This window comes from Lepisosteus platostomus, chromosome 11 (genome assembly GCF_059453375.1).
Source record: "Lepisosteus platostomus isolate fLepPlt1 chromosome 11, fLepPlt1.hap1, whole genome shotgun sequence".
In the NCBI taxonomy this organism is placed as follows: domain Eukaryota; kingdom Metazoa; phylum Chordata; class Actinopteri; order Semionotiformes; family Lepisosteidae; genus Lepisosteus; species Lepisosteus platostomus.
The window spans coordinates 35,777,211-35,789,892 of NC_142621.1; the positions used below are offsets into that span (position 1 = coordinate 35,777,211).

At 35.2% G+C, this 12,682-nt stretch overlaps 1 protein-coding gene across 3 annotated transcripts in view; it reads left to right on the plus strand.

Moving 5' to 3' along the window:
- Nucleotides 1–12,682, plus strand: part of ca10a (carbonic anhydrase 10 (inactive)a) — a 238,851-nt gene that overhangs the window by 34,408 nt on the left and 191,761 nt on the right. For all 3 annotated transcript variants that reach the window (XM_088599423.1, XM_088599420.1, XM_088599422.1), the window contains exon 3: nt 2,838–2,912. In XM_088599423.1, coding sequence (XP_088455549.1) covers nt 2,838–2,912 — 75 coding nt within the window. The remainder of the gene's footprint in view (nt 1–2,837; nt 2,913–12,682) is intronic.

A 12,682-nucleotide genomic window follows, 5' to 3' on the forward strand; every position in this document is an offset into this window, starting at 1 on the left:
TGTAGAGTGGGAGTGAAGAGCTCAGATGTACTGTAGTGAGTAACTTGAATAATGTCAAGCCTGAAAAAATGGCAGACACAGAGTTAATCAAGTTGAGTACTCCAGTGCCTGGTTGTGTTAAAATGAATAAGAGTCAATTGAAGGGGTTCAAAAGACCTATGAACTAAGGTGCTTAGTGAACTAAACTGGAATTACAGTATAGATCACTTTCACATGTACCTTCCTACAGTTTATAGAGGAGTGATATTTTAAAACTGAAACAGAAGCAGTAGTTAGATAACGATAGGCAGCTACTGTTTCTAAATACTAAATAATATTCTCAATACGTTAAATATATAATACACAGTGAGTTATACTTAAAACTTTATACCATTCAATAAATATTTAGTTTTCTAAATGTCTGTTTATTTTTTTTGTCATATGGTTAGTAGATAGTTGTGGAAATTGATATTGGAAAAATATTGGGATTGTGGACCTGGGATGTTATCTGCGTGGAGCCTGAATGGTTTCCCAATGTTCTCATGGATTTCCTCCAGCTGCTCCAGTTTCCCTCACAGTCCAAACACATACTGGTAGTTTAATTGGCTTTTGGGAAAATGGTTCTGATGCGACTGTGTGCGTGAATGTGTCAGTGTGTGCCCTGTGATGGACTAGCATCCTGTCCAAGATGTATTCTACCTTGCGCCTGTTGACTGCTGGGATAGGCTTCAGCTCCCCTGTGACCCTGTCTAGGATATAGTGGTTAGAAAATGGATTGATGGATGCTCAGCTAACAACATTTGTGTGTGATGACTTAAAGTTTGAGGCAATGTACATTAAATATGAGTGCTCCAGTAATACAAATAATAACATTAGAAGCAATAGCTTCTTGGGTATATATTATGCTAAATATCTTATAATAGCAGTTTGGATTTTGCAAATAAAATGTCGAGATAGGCACCACAAGGACCCTGAACCAAAAGAAGCAGTTAGAAGATGGATGGATGTCTATTTATAAGTACTGTCTTGAATATAAAACCAGACCCAGTATTGTTCTACATTAAAGATTAAATTTGTTTTAGAATGTTTTATACTTAACTAACACTGGACCTGACCTGGTCAGATATGATGTACCCATGCTGAATAAAGGGACATTGCAGTCCCAATTTCTCAGACCAGTTATCGAATCTTGGTATAAAATAAATTAATTGACGCTATAGCTAAATTTGACAAATTCCAAATTAAGCAAAATTGTGAACTTTGTGAAAGTACTGTATGGGCGGCATGTTGTAGCAAACATCTGATAATGGGCAAGGCTGTGATTGAGAGTTAATGTAAATTGAGACATGAAGTGGCTCTTCCTGCTCTTTAGTCACTGTAATGACTGATGTATTGCGATGTACGAGCGAATAAGTACAGGTTGTGCAGCAGACATTTCACTGCAGAAATGTCCCAATGTGATCTGATTGCAGATTTAACAAGTAAGCTATAGTTGTCGGCAAAACCATCTCTTACAATATACTGTATATATACTGTATATAGGTCACAGATTGTATTTAGCCATTTAAATCACTGTTGAGTAATGTTTTGAAGATGAGCAAGGCAATTTGTAATGATCTGCTGGCATTAGTTAAGATTTGAAGGAAGGAATCCTTATTCAGTCTCACGATATGACTTATTGCTGGTATTGCTAGCTGTGGCTTTGACATAGTTGACTGTATGAGACTAACAGCAGGCCAAATACAATATTACTCATCACATTCCATTCATTGCAATTACATCTATATTTAAGCAATTGAAGAGGAAACATTACAGCAGTGGTGGGTGGCAGTGCCCAGAATCCTCTACATCATGCCTTATTTTCTTAGTTTTGTAATGTCTAATCACTTAACACTCATTTATCACTTACTGTATATATAAAACAAATATTAAAGACAGAAACAGTGGTTGCCTAGGGAATAATATGAGATTACTTTTGGTCTTAAAGAGATGAGATGCTGAAAAATTAAAAATCATGTTTTAAATCTCAGTTTTAATTCATAATGCAAAGACAAGGCTAAATGTACATTTAGAAATGCCAGGAGGAATCAAGGAATCAAAAGGAATCAAGTTTTGATTTTGTTTTCCACATTTCTCTTTGTATTTTTACTTCTGTTTGAAGTTTGAAGTTCTGAATGCACATCTTTGAATAATGAGGAGACTCTCCAATATTTGATTTTGTTAAGTGAAGTTCAGATGTATTATAGTTTGAAATTCACAGTTGAAATTAGTTGAATTTGTGGCTGTGTCTTGTGTCTTAAATAGAGCTGAATCTTTCTTTCATTGTTCTATGCTTCCTTTTATTAAAGATTGAAATAATTCATCTGGGTAGTGTTTGTTTTCAGCATGCAGTAGGTTAAATCATTTCTATTTTCTATAAAATAGTACCAGGCAAGCTTCAGCTTTCTTGTTAGGCCTTTCTGGCCATTATTCAATGAACAGCTGCAGTGTAAAACACAATATCTTAGAAAGCCTTGTCTGTAATTCCAGGTCACAACCTTCTTTTGTAGCTGAAACTATACCTAGCCACCCAATTATAAAGTACAAATCCTTTGGAATCTCTGCTTTCTTGTACAGCTGACACAACATGACAGAGCTTATTTCCATATTATTACTGGGACTGAAAAAGGTGCTCGCAACTTTGTTTTCAATTTGTGCTTCTAGATGCCTTGTTGAAAACCATACCCAAGTGCTGTGACGGTTACACAGGCAAAGCCTGAATCAGTAATTCAGTGTGGATCTAGGTTTCAGATCCACTTTGTTTAAAATGACAAAGCGTATTAATCTCAAGTGTCCCCACTCTCCTTTTTGTTTTTCAGCCCAGCAAAATTCACCGAAAATCCATGAAGGCTGGTGGGCATACAAAGAGGTTGTCCAGGGGAGCTTCGTTCCAGGTATGGCAAAGTTTCATTACTCATTTCTTATTGATATAAGAAGAAAACACAAGGCAAAATTACTCTTCTATAATATTGGAGAGGGGAAAGGTCAGGAACTATGAGTAACCAAGTTGACATCAGGTGAGTAGCCAAGAAGACATTTGAGGAAGCCTTGAGGAAAATAATAATGTAATCAACCCTTAAAATCAAACATGTTAAAAACTATTTAAATACCTTGACTGAGCTTAATACGTATTTCAACGAGGAAGCTGGAATGGCAATGATAACCTTTAATTAAATTTTAGTTTAGAATATCCAATCATATTTTCAGAATTGTCCTACACTGCTTTGCCAAAACCTTTTATTTTACCTGCACTTACGAAGCCATTGTCAGGGAAGGAAGAGTCTGCTTGTCAGCAACACTTAGTGAAGGGGTATGTTTTCAGATCAAGGTCCTGACATTTGTGTCCCTTTAAACACGATGTAGCTGACACAAATAAGGTGCAATAGATCTCTGGATCTCTCAGCTTTTCCAGTTAAATTCTAGTTGTTTTTCAGCTGAAGTCTGCAATAAAATATTAACTTATAGGATAATGGGATAGACTGCGATTTCATTTTTTACAGTTCAGTGTTCTTTGGAACATGAAGTAATGTTAGGAACTGTAAAGTTCATGGAATGTAAAATAATTTTAATACAGTTGTTTGATTTTATATGTGTGAAGTTACTAAAAGGTGGTAAAATGTATATCCCATTACAATATTTCCAAATTTGCAGTTAAATAGTGCTGGATAAAGGACAGAGTCTGATATAATTGTGCACTAAATTATTTAAAGCTATGGTATGTGGAGAAAATGGAAAAAAATTCATTAGATATAATATTTTGCTGGCAGTAGGGTGGAATTGCACTGGATTTCAATGGACAAAAAAGATGTTTGATGTCTGCAACATGTTTTAAATGATATTTTTGATCCTGTCACCACCTGCCTGCATCAGATCAGAATCTTTTGTCTTAGCCTTATTCTATTGTAGAGCACACCATCTGCTAAATAAAATGGGCTTAATTTTCAGTTTTCTGATTTAAAGAGAAATAGTAATAATAGTGCAATACTATAATAATAAATAATAGTTTAAATGCTTGCAGATGTAGAACATCCTCAAAGATTCTCTGAATTTCTGTCCCACTGTCTCAGCAGTGATGATGATTCATATTAAATTGTTTTGGGAAGGCTGTTATTATTTCTAAAGCACCCAAAATATTTAAAGCATTATAGTTTCAATCTATAAAAGACTTTTCATTTAATTAATTTTAGAAAGCATTGCAAATACAAGTATACTGTAGTACTACAAAAGAGTTTCTTTCTCACTGATAATTTTTTTCATTTTATTAATGGGATCTGTTATATGCTTGATAACAATACCTGGGAAATATGATTCTTTTTGAAAGCAAAAGCTTATGTCAGCCAATCCTTCCTTTTTTCTTTGTGCATCTGAGAGAGCATCAATATTGAGCAAAGTGCATTGAGTTTTTTTTTGTTCAAGGTCACCTAAGTCTTTGGAATGACAGTTCAAATGGTGCTCTTACTAGAGTGTGTTTTCCATGTCAGTGGAGATTATTTCAGGAAGCCAGTGTTATTTCTTGGCAAGATGAATCAATTTTGCCCTGTGTTATTTATAAAGATTATTGTCTTTTTCCCATAAAAAGGAAAACCTTCTGAAGAAACCGCTGTTGCATAACCAGTAAAGGCTATTCAGAGACATATTTCATGCAGCGTCTGACAGAAAAAACGTGGAGCTACTTCACAGGTTGTCAAAGATTGTCAATTTGGTTGCTTGTGCTACCTGGAGATGTTAAAATGAACTGAAGGAGGAGAAAACTGTTTCTCAGATTGTTTAATACTGAGTCTCCGTTAGCCCATCTTGGTATCCAGTTCAGGGTCTAACGCTTCCAAAGGGTTGCATTAAAGATAGAGTAGCAAATAATATCCTCTGTCAGGTGCACAGTCTTTCTAATGTGTTTAGAGAAGTCTCTTAGTTCCTGAACATATGCATGCTTGTGTTTCTTAGATTATTTTGCACTGGATGACTGATGGTGTGCTGCACCCTGTCAAGACTGGAGTGCTGTCTTATAATGAATAATTTTTAAAGGTGTTGAAATAAGGCAATAGCAAGGTTTCTGCTATAGCATAAGGGGCTGGGGGAGTGGGAAGTCCCTGTCAGGAAGCTAATGATTCCATTTCAGTAAACCACTTTTCTGTTCCTTAGTCTCTGTTAATGCAAGCTGGCAAAGTCACCTTGTGTGTGTAGCTAACATTTTGACAGAAGAACAACACTAAGGGGGCTTTAAATGAAGGTTTGTTCCCAACAAATTAATATTTGTTCTTTGTTTATGTTATAACTTTTAAAAATAATGTTCAACATTTTTTTTAAAAATATTTTCAAAAACATTTTTTTTTGTGGTTGAAGTCAGCAGGAATATATACCAGCTTTATTGTTTGGAAGCATTTTTTCTGGTTTTTTCCAACTATAACCAGAAAACACATTTGCCACATTTATGGGTTAATATGAAAAATATATGAATACAGTATACACTATACAGTAGTGATAAACAGGGGAGAAAAAAAGTTATAATTCAGTTTTCATACAGAGAAATTTGTATTTCTGTGCCCCATTTCATCTTTCCTTGAAGAGTGCAAAAAGAATAGTTTCAAGCCTCAGTTTTATTTGGGACAGAGCTGACATCTACCTTTGAGGAATAGCTTTGTATACCAGATGAATGTATGGTGTTAGCAAATGCTCTTTGAAACCAGGGAGACTGAATTTAATTTGTGTACCTGATGATTTTAGTTGACAAATGGTGTCAGTCATAGCTGTGCTTTTTCCCGATGATCTGTGGGTTTTGTTGGAATATTTTGGTTAGATGGCTGTCTGCTCTAAACTGAGGCGATTGAACAGAGAATACTATGCCCAAATGCTTCAAGAGGTGGCTGGAATAATGCAATACAGCTACAGTACCTACAGTATTAAAATAACTGATAAACAGCTGGCAGTGAATAGCATACAGTATGTGAATACTTGACTCCTGTTCTAAATCTTTAGTGCATTCAAGACCACCTTAAAGACACTGACTAATAATTCAGTTAAACTGCTTGACTTCAGTTTAACTTGGCAATTACTGAACCTTTGCCGACAAAGACCTGATAAAGGGGCATTAGTGATATTAGCACTAAGTGACTTATCATGTGTTGATGGGAAGGCATTATTGCAAAGATGTTAAAAGAGGTGTTGTGATATTCACAAGTTCTCCCTCACAGGGGAAATACAGTATGCCTGTGGAAATGGGAAGAATTTTTCTACACTATTACTGTATTCATAGTGATTCTCAGTGGTGTATGAGTTGATCTCTTTAAATATGCATGCTCTTTAACCTTTCAGCATGTTTTTGGACTTTGAGAGGAAACCAGAGCAACCACAGGAGATTTATTGTTTATATTAATAATTAGGGTTCAAGCATTGTAGAATTTGACCCATTATTACTGTATGTGTTGCTTTCTCTATCATTTGCATAAAAACCTAAAGGTTTATGATGTGATCTCAAGTTAATACCTTGTAAAACCTGCTGAAGGATAAATATCTGGCTTTTTTTTGCATACAAAGAAGTTATTAATACTTAGGAGAACTGGAAGAGGTTAAATAGGGAAGAAATGGAATCCTAAGACAGAACATCTGAAAAAAAACATTTGAGTCTATATTACAATTTACAAGTCTATTTGGGTGATATACCTATAGAGATTTCAAGCTAATTCTTGTATGTTTAATTTACTAAATTGATTTTCTTACAGTCATCAAGTAAAAATCAACTAGATATGCATCACATTTTAAATAAATTAATTTATTATAGAATACTGTGTGCACAAGGAAGTTGCTTGGAGCAGTTTTAAAAAGTCACATTAATATTTTAATTATACTCTGCACAATTAGTCATTGTGGATAATCATAGTTGACTCTTATTATACATACTGTATGATGAATGTATGACCCATTCCATTTAAGTTATTGTATGAGTTTTTTTAATTTGTACTTTGAATTCACCAATTATAGAATTTTAACACTTACTTTAGATGATTGTCAGTATATAAATATGTCAATCATTTTAAGCACCTCTAATGTATTTGATTTTTGTAAAGATAGAGGTTGCTGCTGTAACCTAACCTAATAAGAACCAAAGTTGTTGTTGTGATAGTGAACCCGAACCTTATGACAAAAATAACAAATGCAAAGGGAAAAATGAAGAGATAGGTAGCTGATTTACTCCTCATGCAGTGCTTTATTTCAGCAACCAAAAGGAATGTGTGGCATCTACAGAAATTAAGCAGCTGTTTGATGTATGGGGTTCAGGTGGAATACATCTTATATGCTTTTGCTTATTGCTTCAGTCTTGGATGTAGCACCAGGGATGATATCATACTGTACTGCACATCACATGAAGTTAACCTTAGGTTGGGTTTAGTCCTGACACGTATTGCTGAGTGTCAAATTGCTTAGTGTAACATAGTGACCACAATTGCTCGCAGTATCAGTGAAAAACAGATATTTATTATAGTTGAATTGCTGAAGGTCAAGTAAAATAATTTTAAAGCCATTAAAAGACATTTATATTTTCTGTTAAAATAAAAATCCTAAGTGTCATGAAATTGCCAGTAGAAAACTGACATGTGTAAATGATTGGAGTCTGTGCTAGCAAGTGTACAATTTTTGGCTCTTTTGATTCATTTCCTAAACTTGTTTCCTGCTAATACTTCATTTTTAAAGTGATTTTCACCACCGTGCTCAATCATACAATTAAGCACATATAATTAGGTAACGTTGAGTATTTGTAGGACCTGCAGTTCCCTGTGTTGTCATAGACAAAGCTGCCCATCATTGTCTCTCAGTATGACACTTAGCAGCCAAGTCCGCTGATTGGCATTTTAGCTCAGCCTCATCTTTTATGGATTAACATAATCTTTTTCCACTGCTTAAATATGCGTTTTACACCAAAACCTTTAGTGTCAGGGCTCTCCAGGACAAGGATTAGAAACCACAGCAATGCATGAATGCTTGAATTTGACATTTTTCCTTGGATAGTATCATGGATGAAAAATGTTTATGTGTTTCAACAAGGAACATTTTAAGACAAAGATGATGAATTCAGCTAATGAAACATGAATGTACTTTTCATTTCCTCTAATAAAAAGATATAGGCTATTTGTTTAATTAATTTAAATAAAAATGTATTTGGTTAGTCCTCTGTTTTTTTTACTTAGTAAATTAATTCAACATTGTTTTCTTGGCTTTTCTTCTCTGTCTTTTTTGTTTACTATTTCATAAACAATTTAAATGAAATGCCTTCCATCCTCCTCTTCATACTTCAGACTGAACAGTATTCAGGTAAAAAGAAAAGTCATTAAGATAACTGCTGGTTAACTACCTGGTCATCTTGAGCTCAGGTGTCATGAGAAAGATGTCATTTTTACTCTAATGGGACTAATTCCCATTTCATGCATTTGTGTATGTAAATACAGCACAAGGACATAGGTCAGCTGAAGATTTACAGTATAATGAAATGACAGAACAAAAATGCTTCCCAGTGACACCTTGCCATAGTGGCGAAATCTGACAAGCAAAGAAAAAAAAACTTTCAGAAAACTTTTGTAAAGTGGAACTCTACTCTCTTGAATTGAGGATATACACACATATATATATATATCCACCACTTTTATTCTGTTGCTCTTTTATAGCTTTAAAATAATCTGAACCTGTGCAATTGAATGTAAAAAGTAGTGCAAAGTAGTGATGTCACAGGGCTCATGTGGTATAAGCCTGTAATGGTAGTATGAACCTGTGCAGCTTGAAAGAGATTGTTGGGTCACATGACCAGTCTTTCGGCTTACTGGATTGGTTCGCCTGCCTATATGCTGTGTGGCTTCAGGTCACTGGGAGATGCCTGGGGGAGGACCATGAATGAGCTACACTTGCAGCACATGTTGCTTGTGAGCTAATCATGAGTAAATAAAGCTCAGTGTTTTAGCATGTACAATCTTATATCAATGCACTAATGCATATATTTAAAGTTCTGTAGAATCACCCTAAAAAAATCATCCTTATGTCTGAGACATGGGGTAATCATTGTGCTTATCACTGGGATTCACATACTATATGCAGACACATTATTTCTGTGTTGTTTTGAATCCCACATGGACAACTCTAAAACACTGAACATTTGTGGATAGTCATAAACCATAATACATTTTCAAAATCCCCTTGATTTATTTTATCCATTTAAATTATATTGTATTTAATTTCAAAGAACTGCAAAGCACGTATTTCTCCACAGTCCTCTGGGAAATAAACTGTAGATAGAGCCTGAAGCCAAAAGTGCCTACTGCTGAGTGAAGTTTTATTACCGGTATGACTCCTGTCTTCAAGGATATTCTGCAGTCTTTGTTTATACACTTAATACGCAGAGTTGGCTGTCTTCCTTCTTATAAAATGTATTTTTTCACTATGGAAAGAAGAACAGAACATTGGCGTAAAACTGATCAGTTATTTCACTGTAAGAACCTTTGGACATTGTTTGGTGTATACAATTATAAAATTAAAACAATTCAAGTAGGTAGCTGCGTCAGCATGCATAGGGTGCAAAGCAACAAGTAAAGGTTTATTCCATGCTGAAAAGAGAAGAAAATAAACACAATGTTTCTTTTCCTATTTTGTGTTTTCAGCATGAAATAAACCTTTACTTGTTCCTTTGCAAATTAAAACAATGTTTATATGCCAAGGTTCTTATGCCAAGTAAACACTATCTGGGAGATCCTCTCTTATCCCACTTCCCAACTTTTATTTCACTTCAAAACTTGCTATTGCTAGTAATTCTTTTGAAATTATTAGTGTTTCTGTAATGACTTAAGTGCCATAACAGCCTTTGTTCTGGTCCGGAAGAGTTGAGGACCCTGCTGTGTTTTCACTAAAATATGTAATATCAAAACTCTCTGAGTGAAGTCTGGACCACATGGAGCTATAATGATGCAGGGATAACAATGTACTCTCACTGGCGTCCAGCCCATTCCAGCCCATCCATTCCCAGAAGTGCTCAGCCAGTGGTCTAGCACAGCTTGTGAAATCGTTGTCACAGTCAGCTAATGACATAACCTAGATTTGAGCCAGTGAGATGGCTCAGGTTATGCCCTTGAACAACTGTCTGTAGACACTTAGGAGAAGACACTTGGGCAGTCCATAGATTTAAATCCCTGTACTGCCACACCTTTGCCGCTGCTGTGAGATTCCCTTGTTTATTTCGTTGAATAACTATTGTTAATTAAACTGTGTGTGTTCACCAATGGTATTGTTTTCAAAGTTTGTGGAATGCTTATTTATAATTAGGTGCAGCAGTGAAGGTTCCCAGTGAATTACCTTTGCAACAGATAATACAACTGCAGAAGAAAACTTAGCATAAAATGGAACTTATCCACTCACGCCTACTGTCTATCTGGTTACTTGACCTTGTCTGTTATGAAAAGCTGGGTACTGATTGTACTGATTCACTGTGGGGAAAAGTGAACACGTACAGTATATTCATATGTGCAATTTGGTAGCTTTTGCACTCAAAAGCCATTTACTGTTGACATTGTACCAGAATGAGACTTACTGTATCCCAGTTACTCAGCAAATGTCAAAGTGAGCAGTGAATGATTTTATTCTTTACTTCTGCTTTACAGTAAATGTTTGTTTTTAGCCACCTTGAGAAATGTTTGTTTTTCCCCTCTGACCATTGGAAAACAATCCTGGGTTATTTCACTATGCCCCAGAACAGTGAAAAGGCACTGAACTGTCCAGCTGTTATTTGTATAGGGTCACATTGCATGACCAAAGGAAGCCATTTTACACAAGTCAAGTGAAAAAGCATGTGAAAGCACCTTTTCCTAGATGAACTTTTGCAGATATCTAGTTTTTCATTTTGTGAAAAAAACGTTATCCATCCGTTAAAAACAATTATAACTTTTAAACCAAATAATCCAATTACGTTTTTGTTTTCATTTTCACACAATGACTAGTCCAAATGATGTGCTCAGAACAAAATTGAAAGCCACAAGCTGTTCATGTACTGTAAATGCATCATGCAAGATCCATGTCTTTTTTAGATGTTAAGCCTTTGTCTTGATTTCAGCATTGTTCCTTTTAGTTTTTTATATTGTTAACACAGTCATTTGTAAATTTCCATCTGATTTGGTTACAGCCCTTTCAAAATCATTGTACTCTCATTAAACACTACCTCCCACGACCATCAGAGTCAGTAAGAAATAATGTAGCAGGAGTCTGATGCAGTTATTAGCATTTTGTTTACAAGCATGAAAGCTGTTAGGGTTAGATCACATACTGTACAGTACCAATAAGCAAATGTGAAGATGTTATCACTTTACAGGGCTTGTCTCATGCTGGGTATTTGTTTTTCCATTATGTAAAATAAACAGATTTCACTGTCTCATAACCCATTCCATAGTTTTCTTTATCTGACATTGATTTTTTACCTTTTTATTTTTCCAACATCACCTTAGTCTTTTGATGTGCTCTGAAATAAACTGAAGGGCTTTTGTCCCTTTTCCAAGCAAAGCAGGATGTTTGATGCAAATGGAGAGTCTCTGGATGGCTTCCTTTGTTGTAAATTGGGCTCTGAGCATTAAGATTTTCAGTACCTGCTGGTTGATAGACATGCAGGGAATCTAATTTGTTGAGATCTGAGCAGCTATATGCCTCAGAGGAGTGTCTCCTGCTTTTTTGCAGCAGAACCCCAGGTGTTCCACAGCTTTAAGTTCTGATTAATATTTAATAATATACCCAACTTTGCTGATCTAAGGTATGTTGTTTAAAAATAACTAAGAAACAAACAGCCCTGGAACCAGCTGAAGATGAATCTCTACAGAATTTCAATTAGTTTTCTTGTTTTATTAATGCCCTGTGATGTTATAGACATATAACACATACACATTATTATGGACAGTTAACAGATTTCATCATCGTGTGTACAAAGGAGCAAATAAAAGTTAATTCCACACTGAAAAGTAGACAGAATAAACGTTTCGGCTGTTGAGCCCTCTTCAGGTGTCACTCACCTGAATGCACACTGATACAGCTCCCCATTCAGATTTCATTATCTCTGACAAATACTGTAAGTATTTAAGAACATTCTGAATTTGTATTGTATCTCAGAGTCATACTTTGGAAAATGTCATTTAAATACTACTACTAATAATAACAATTATTATTATTATTATTATTATTATTATTATTATTATTATTATTAATAATAATAATAATTGCTTACACTTATATAGTGCTTTTCTGGACACTCCACTCAAAGCGCTTTACAGGTAATAGGGACTCCCCACCACCACCACTACCAATGTGCAGCATCCACCTGGATGATGCAATGGCAACCATAGTGCGTCAGAATGCTCACCACACATCAGCTATCAGTGGGGAGGAGAGCAGAGTAATGAAGTCAATTCATAGATGGGGATTATTAGGAGGCCATGGTTGGTGAGGAACAATAGGACATTTAATAGACATATTCAGTTGATTTTTATAGAGTATTATTGTTTTATTAATTTTCTTTAATTTAAATAAGAAAGTAATTCTTATTGGGTCCGACTTGAGATGGTGAGATGGTAGTGTGACATCTGGAACGTTTCCACTTACCAACATGCTCATTGGAAACTTACAGACTGTTTTATGTAACCTTTTCTTTCTTTTA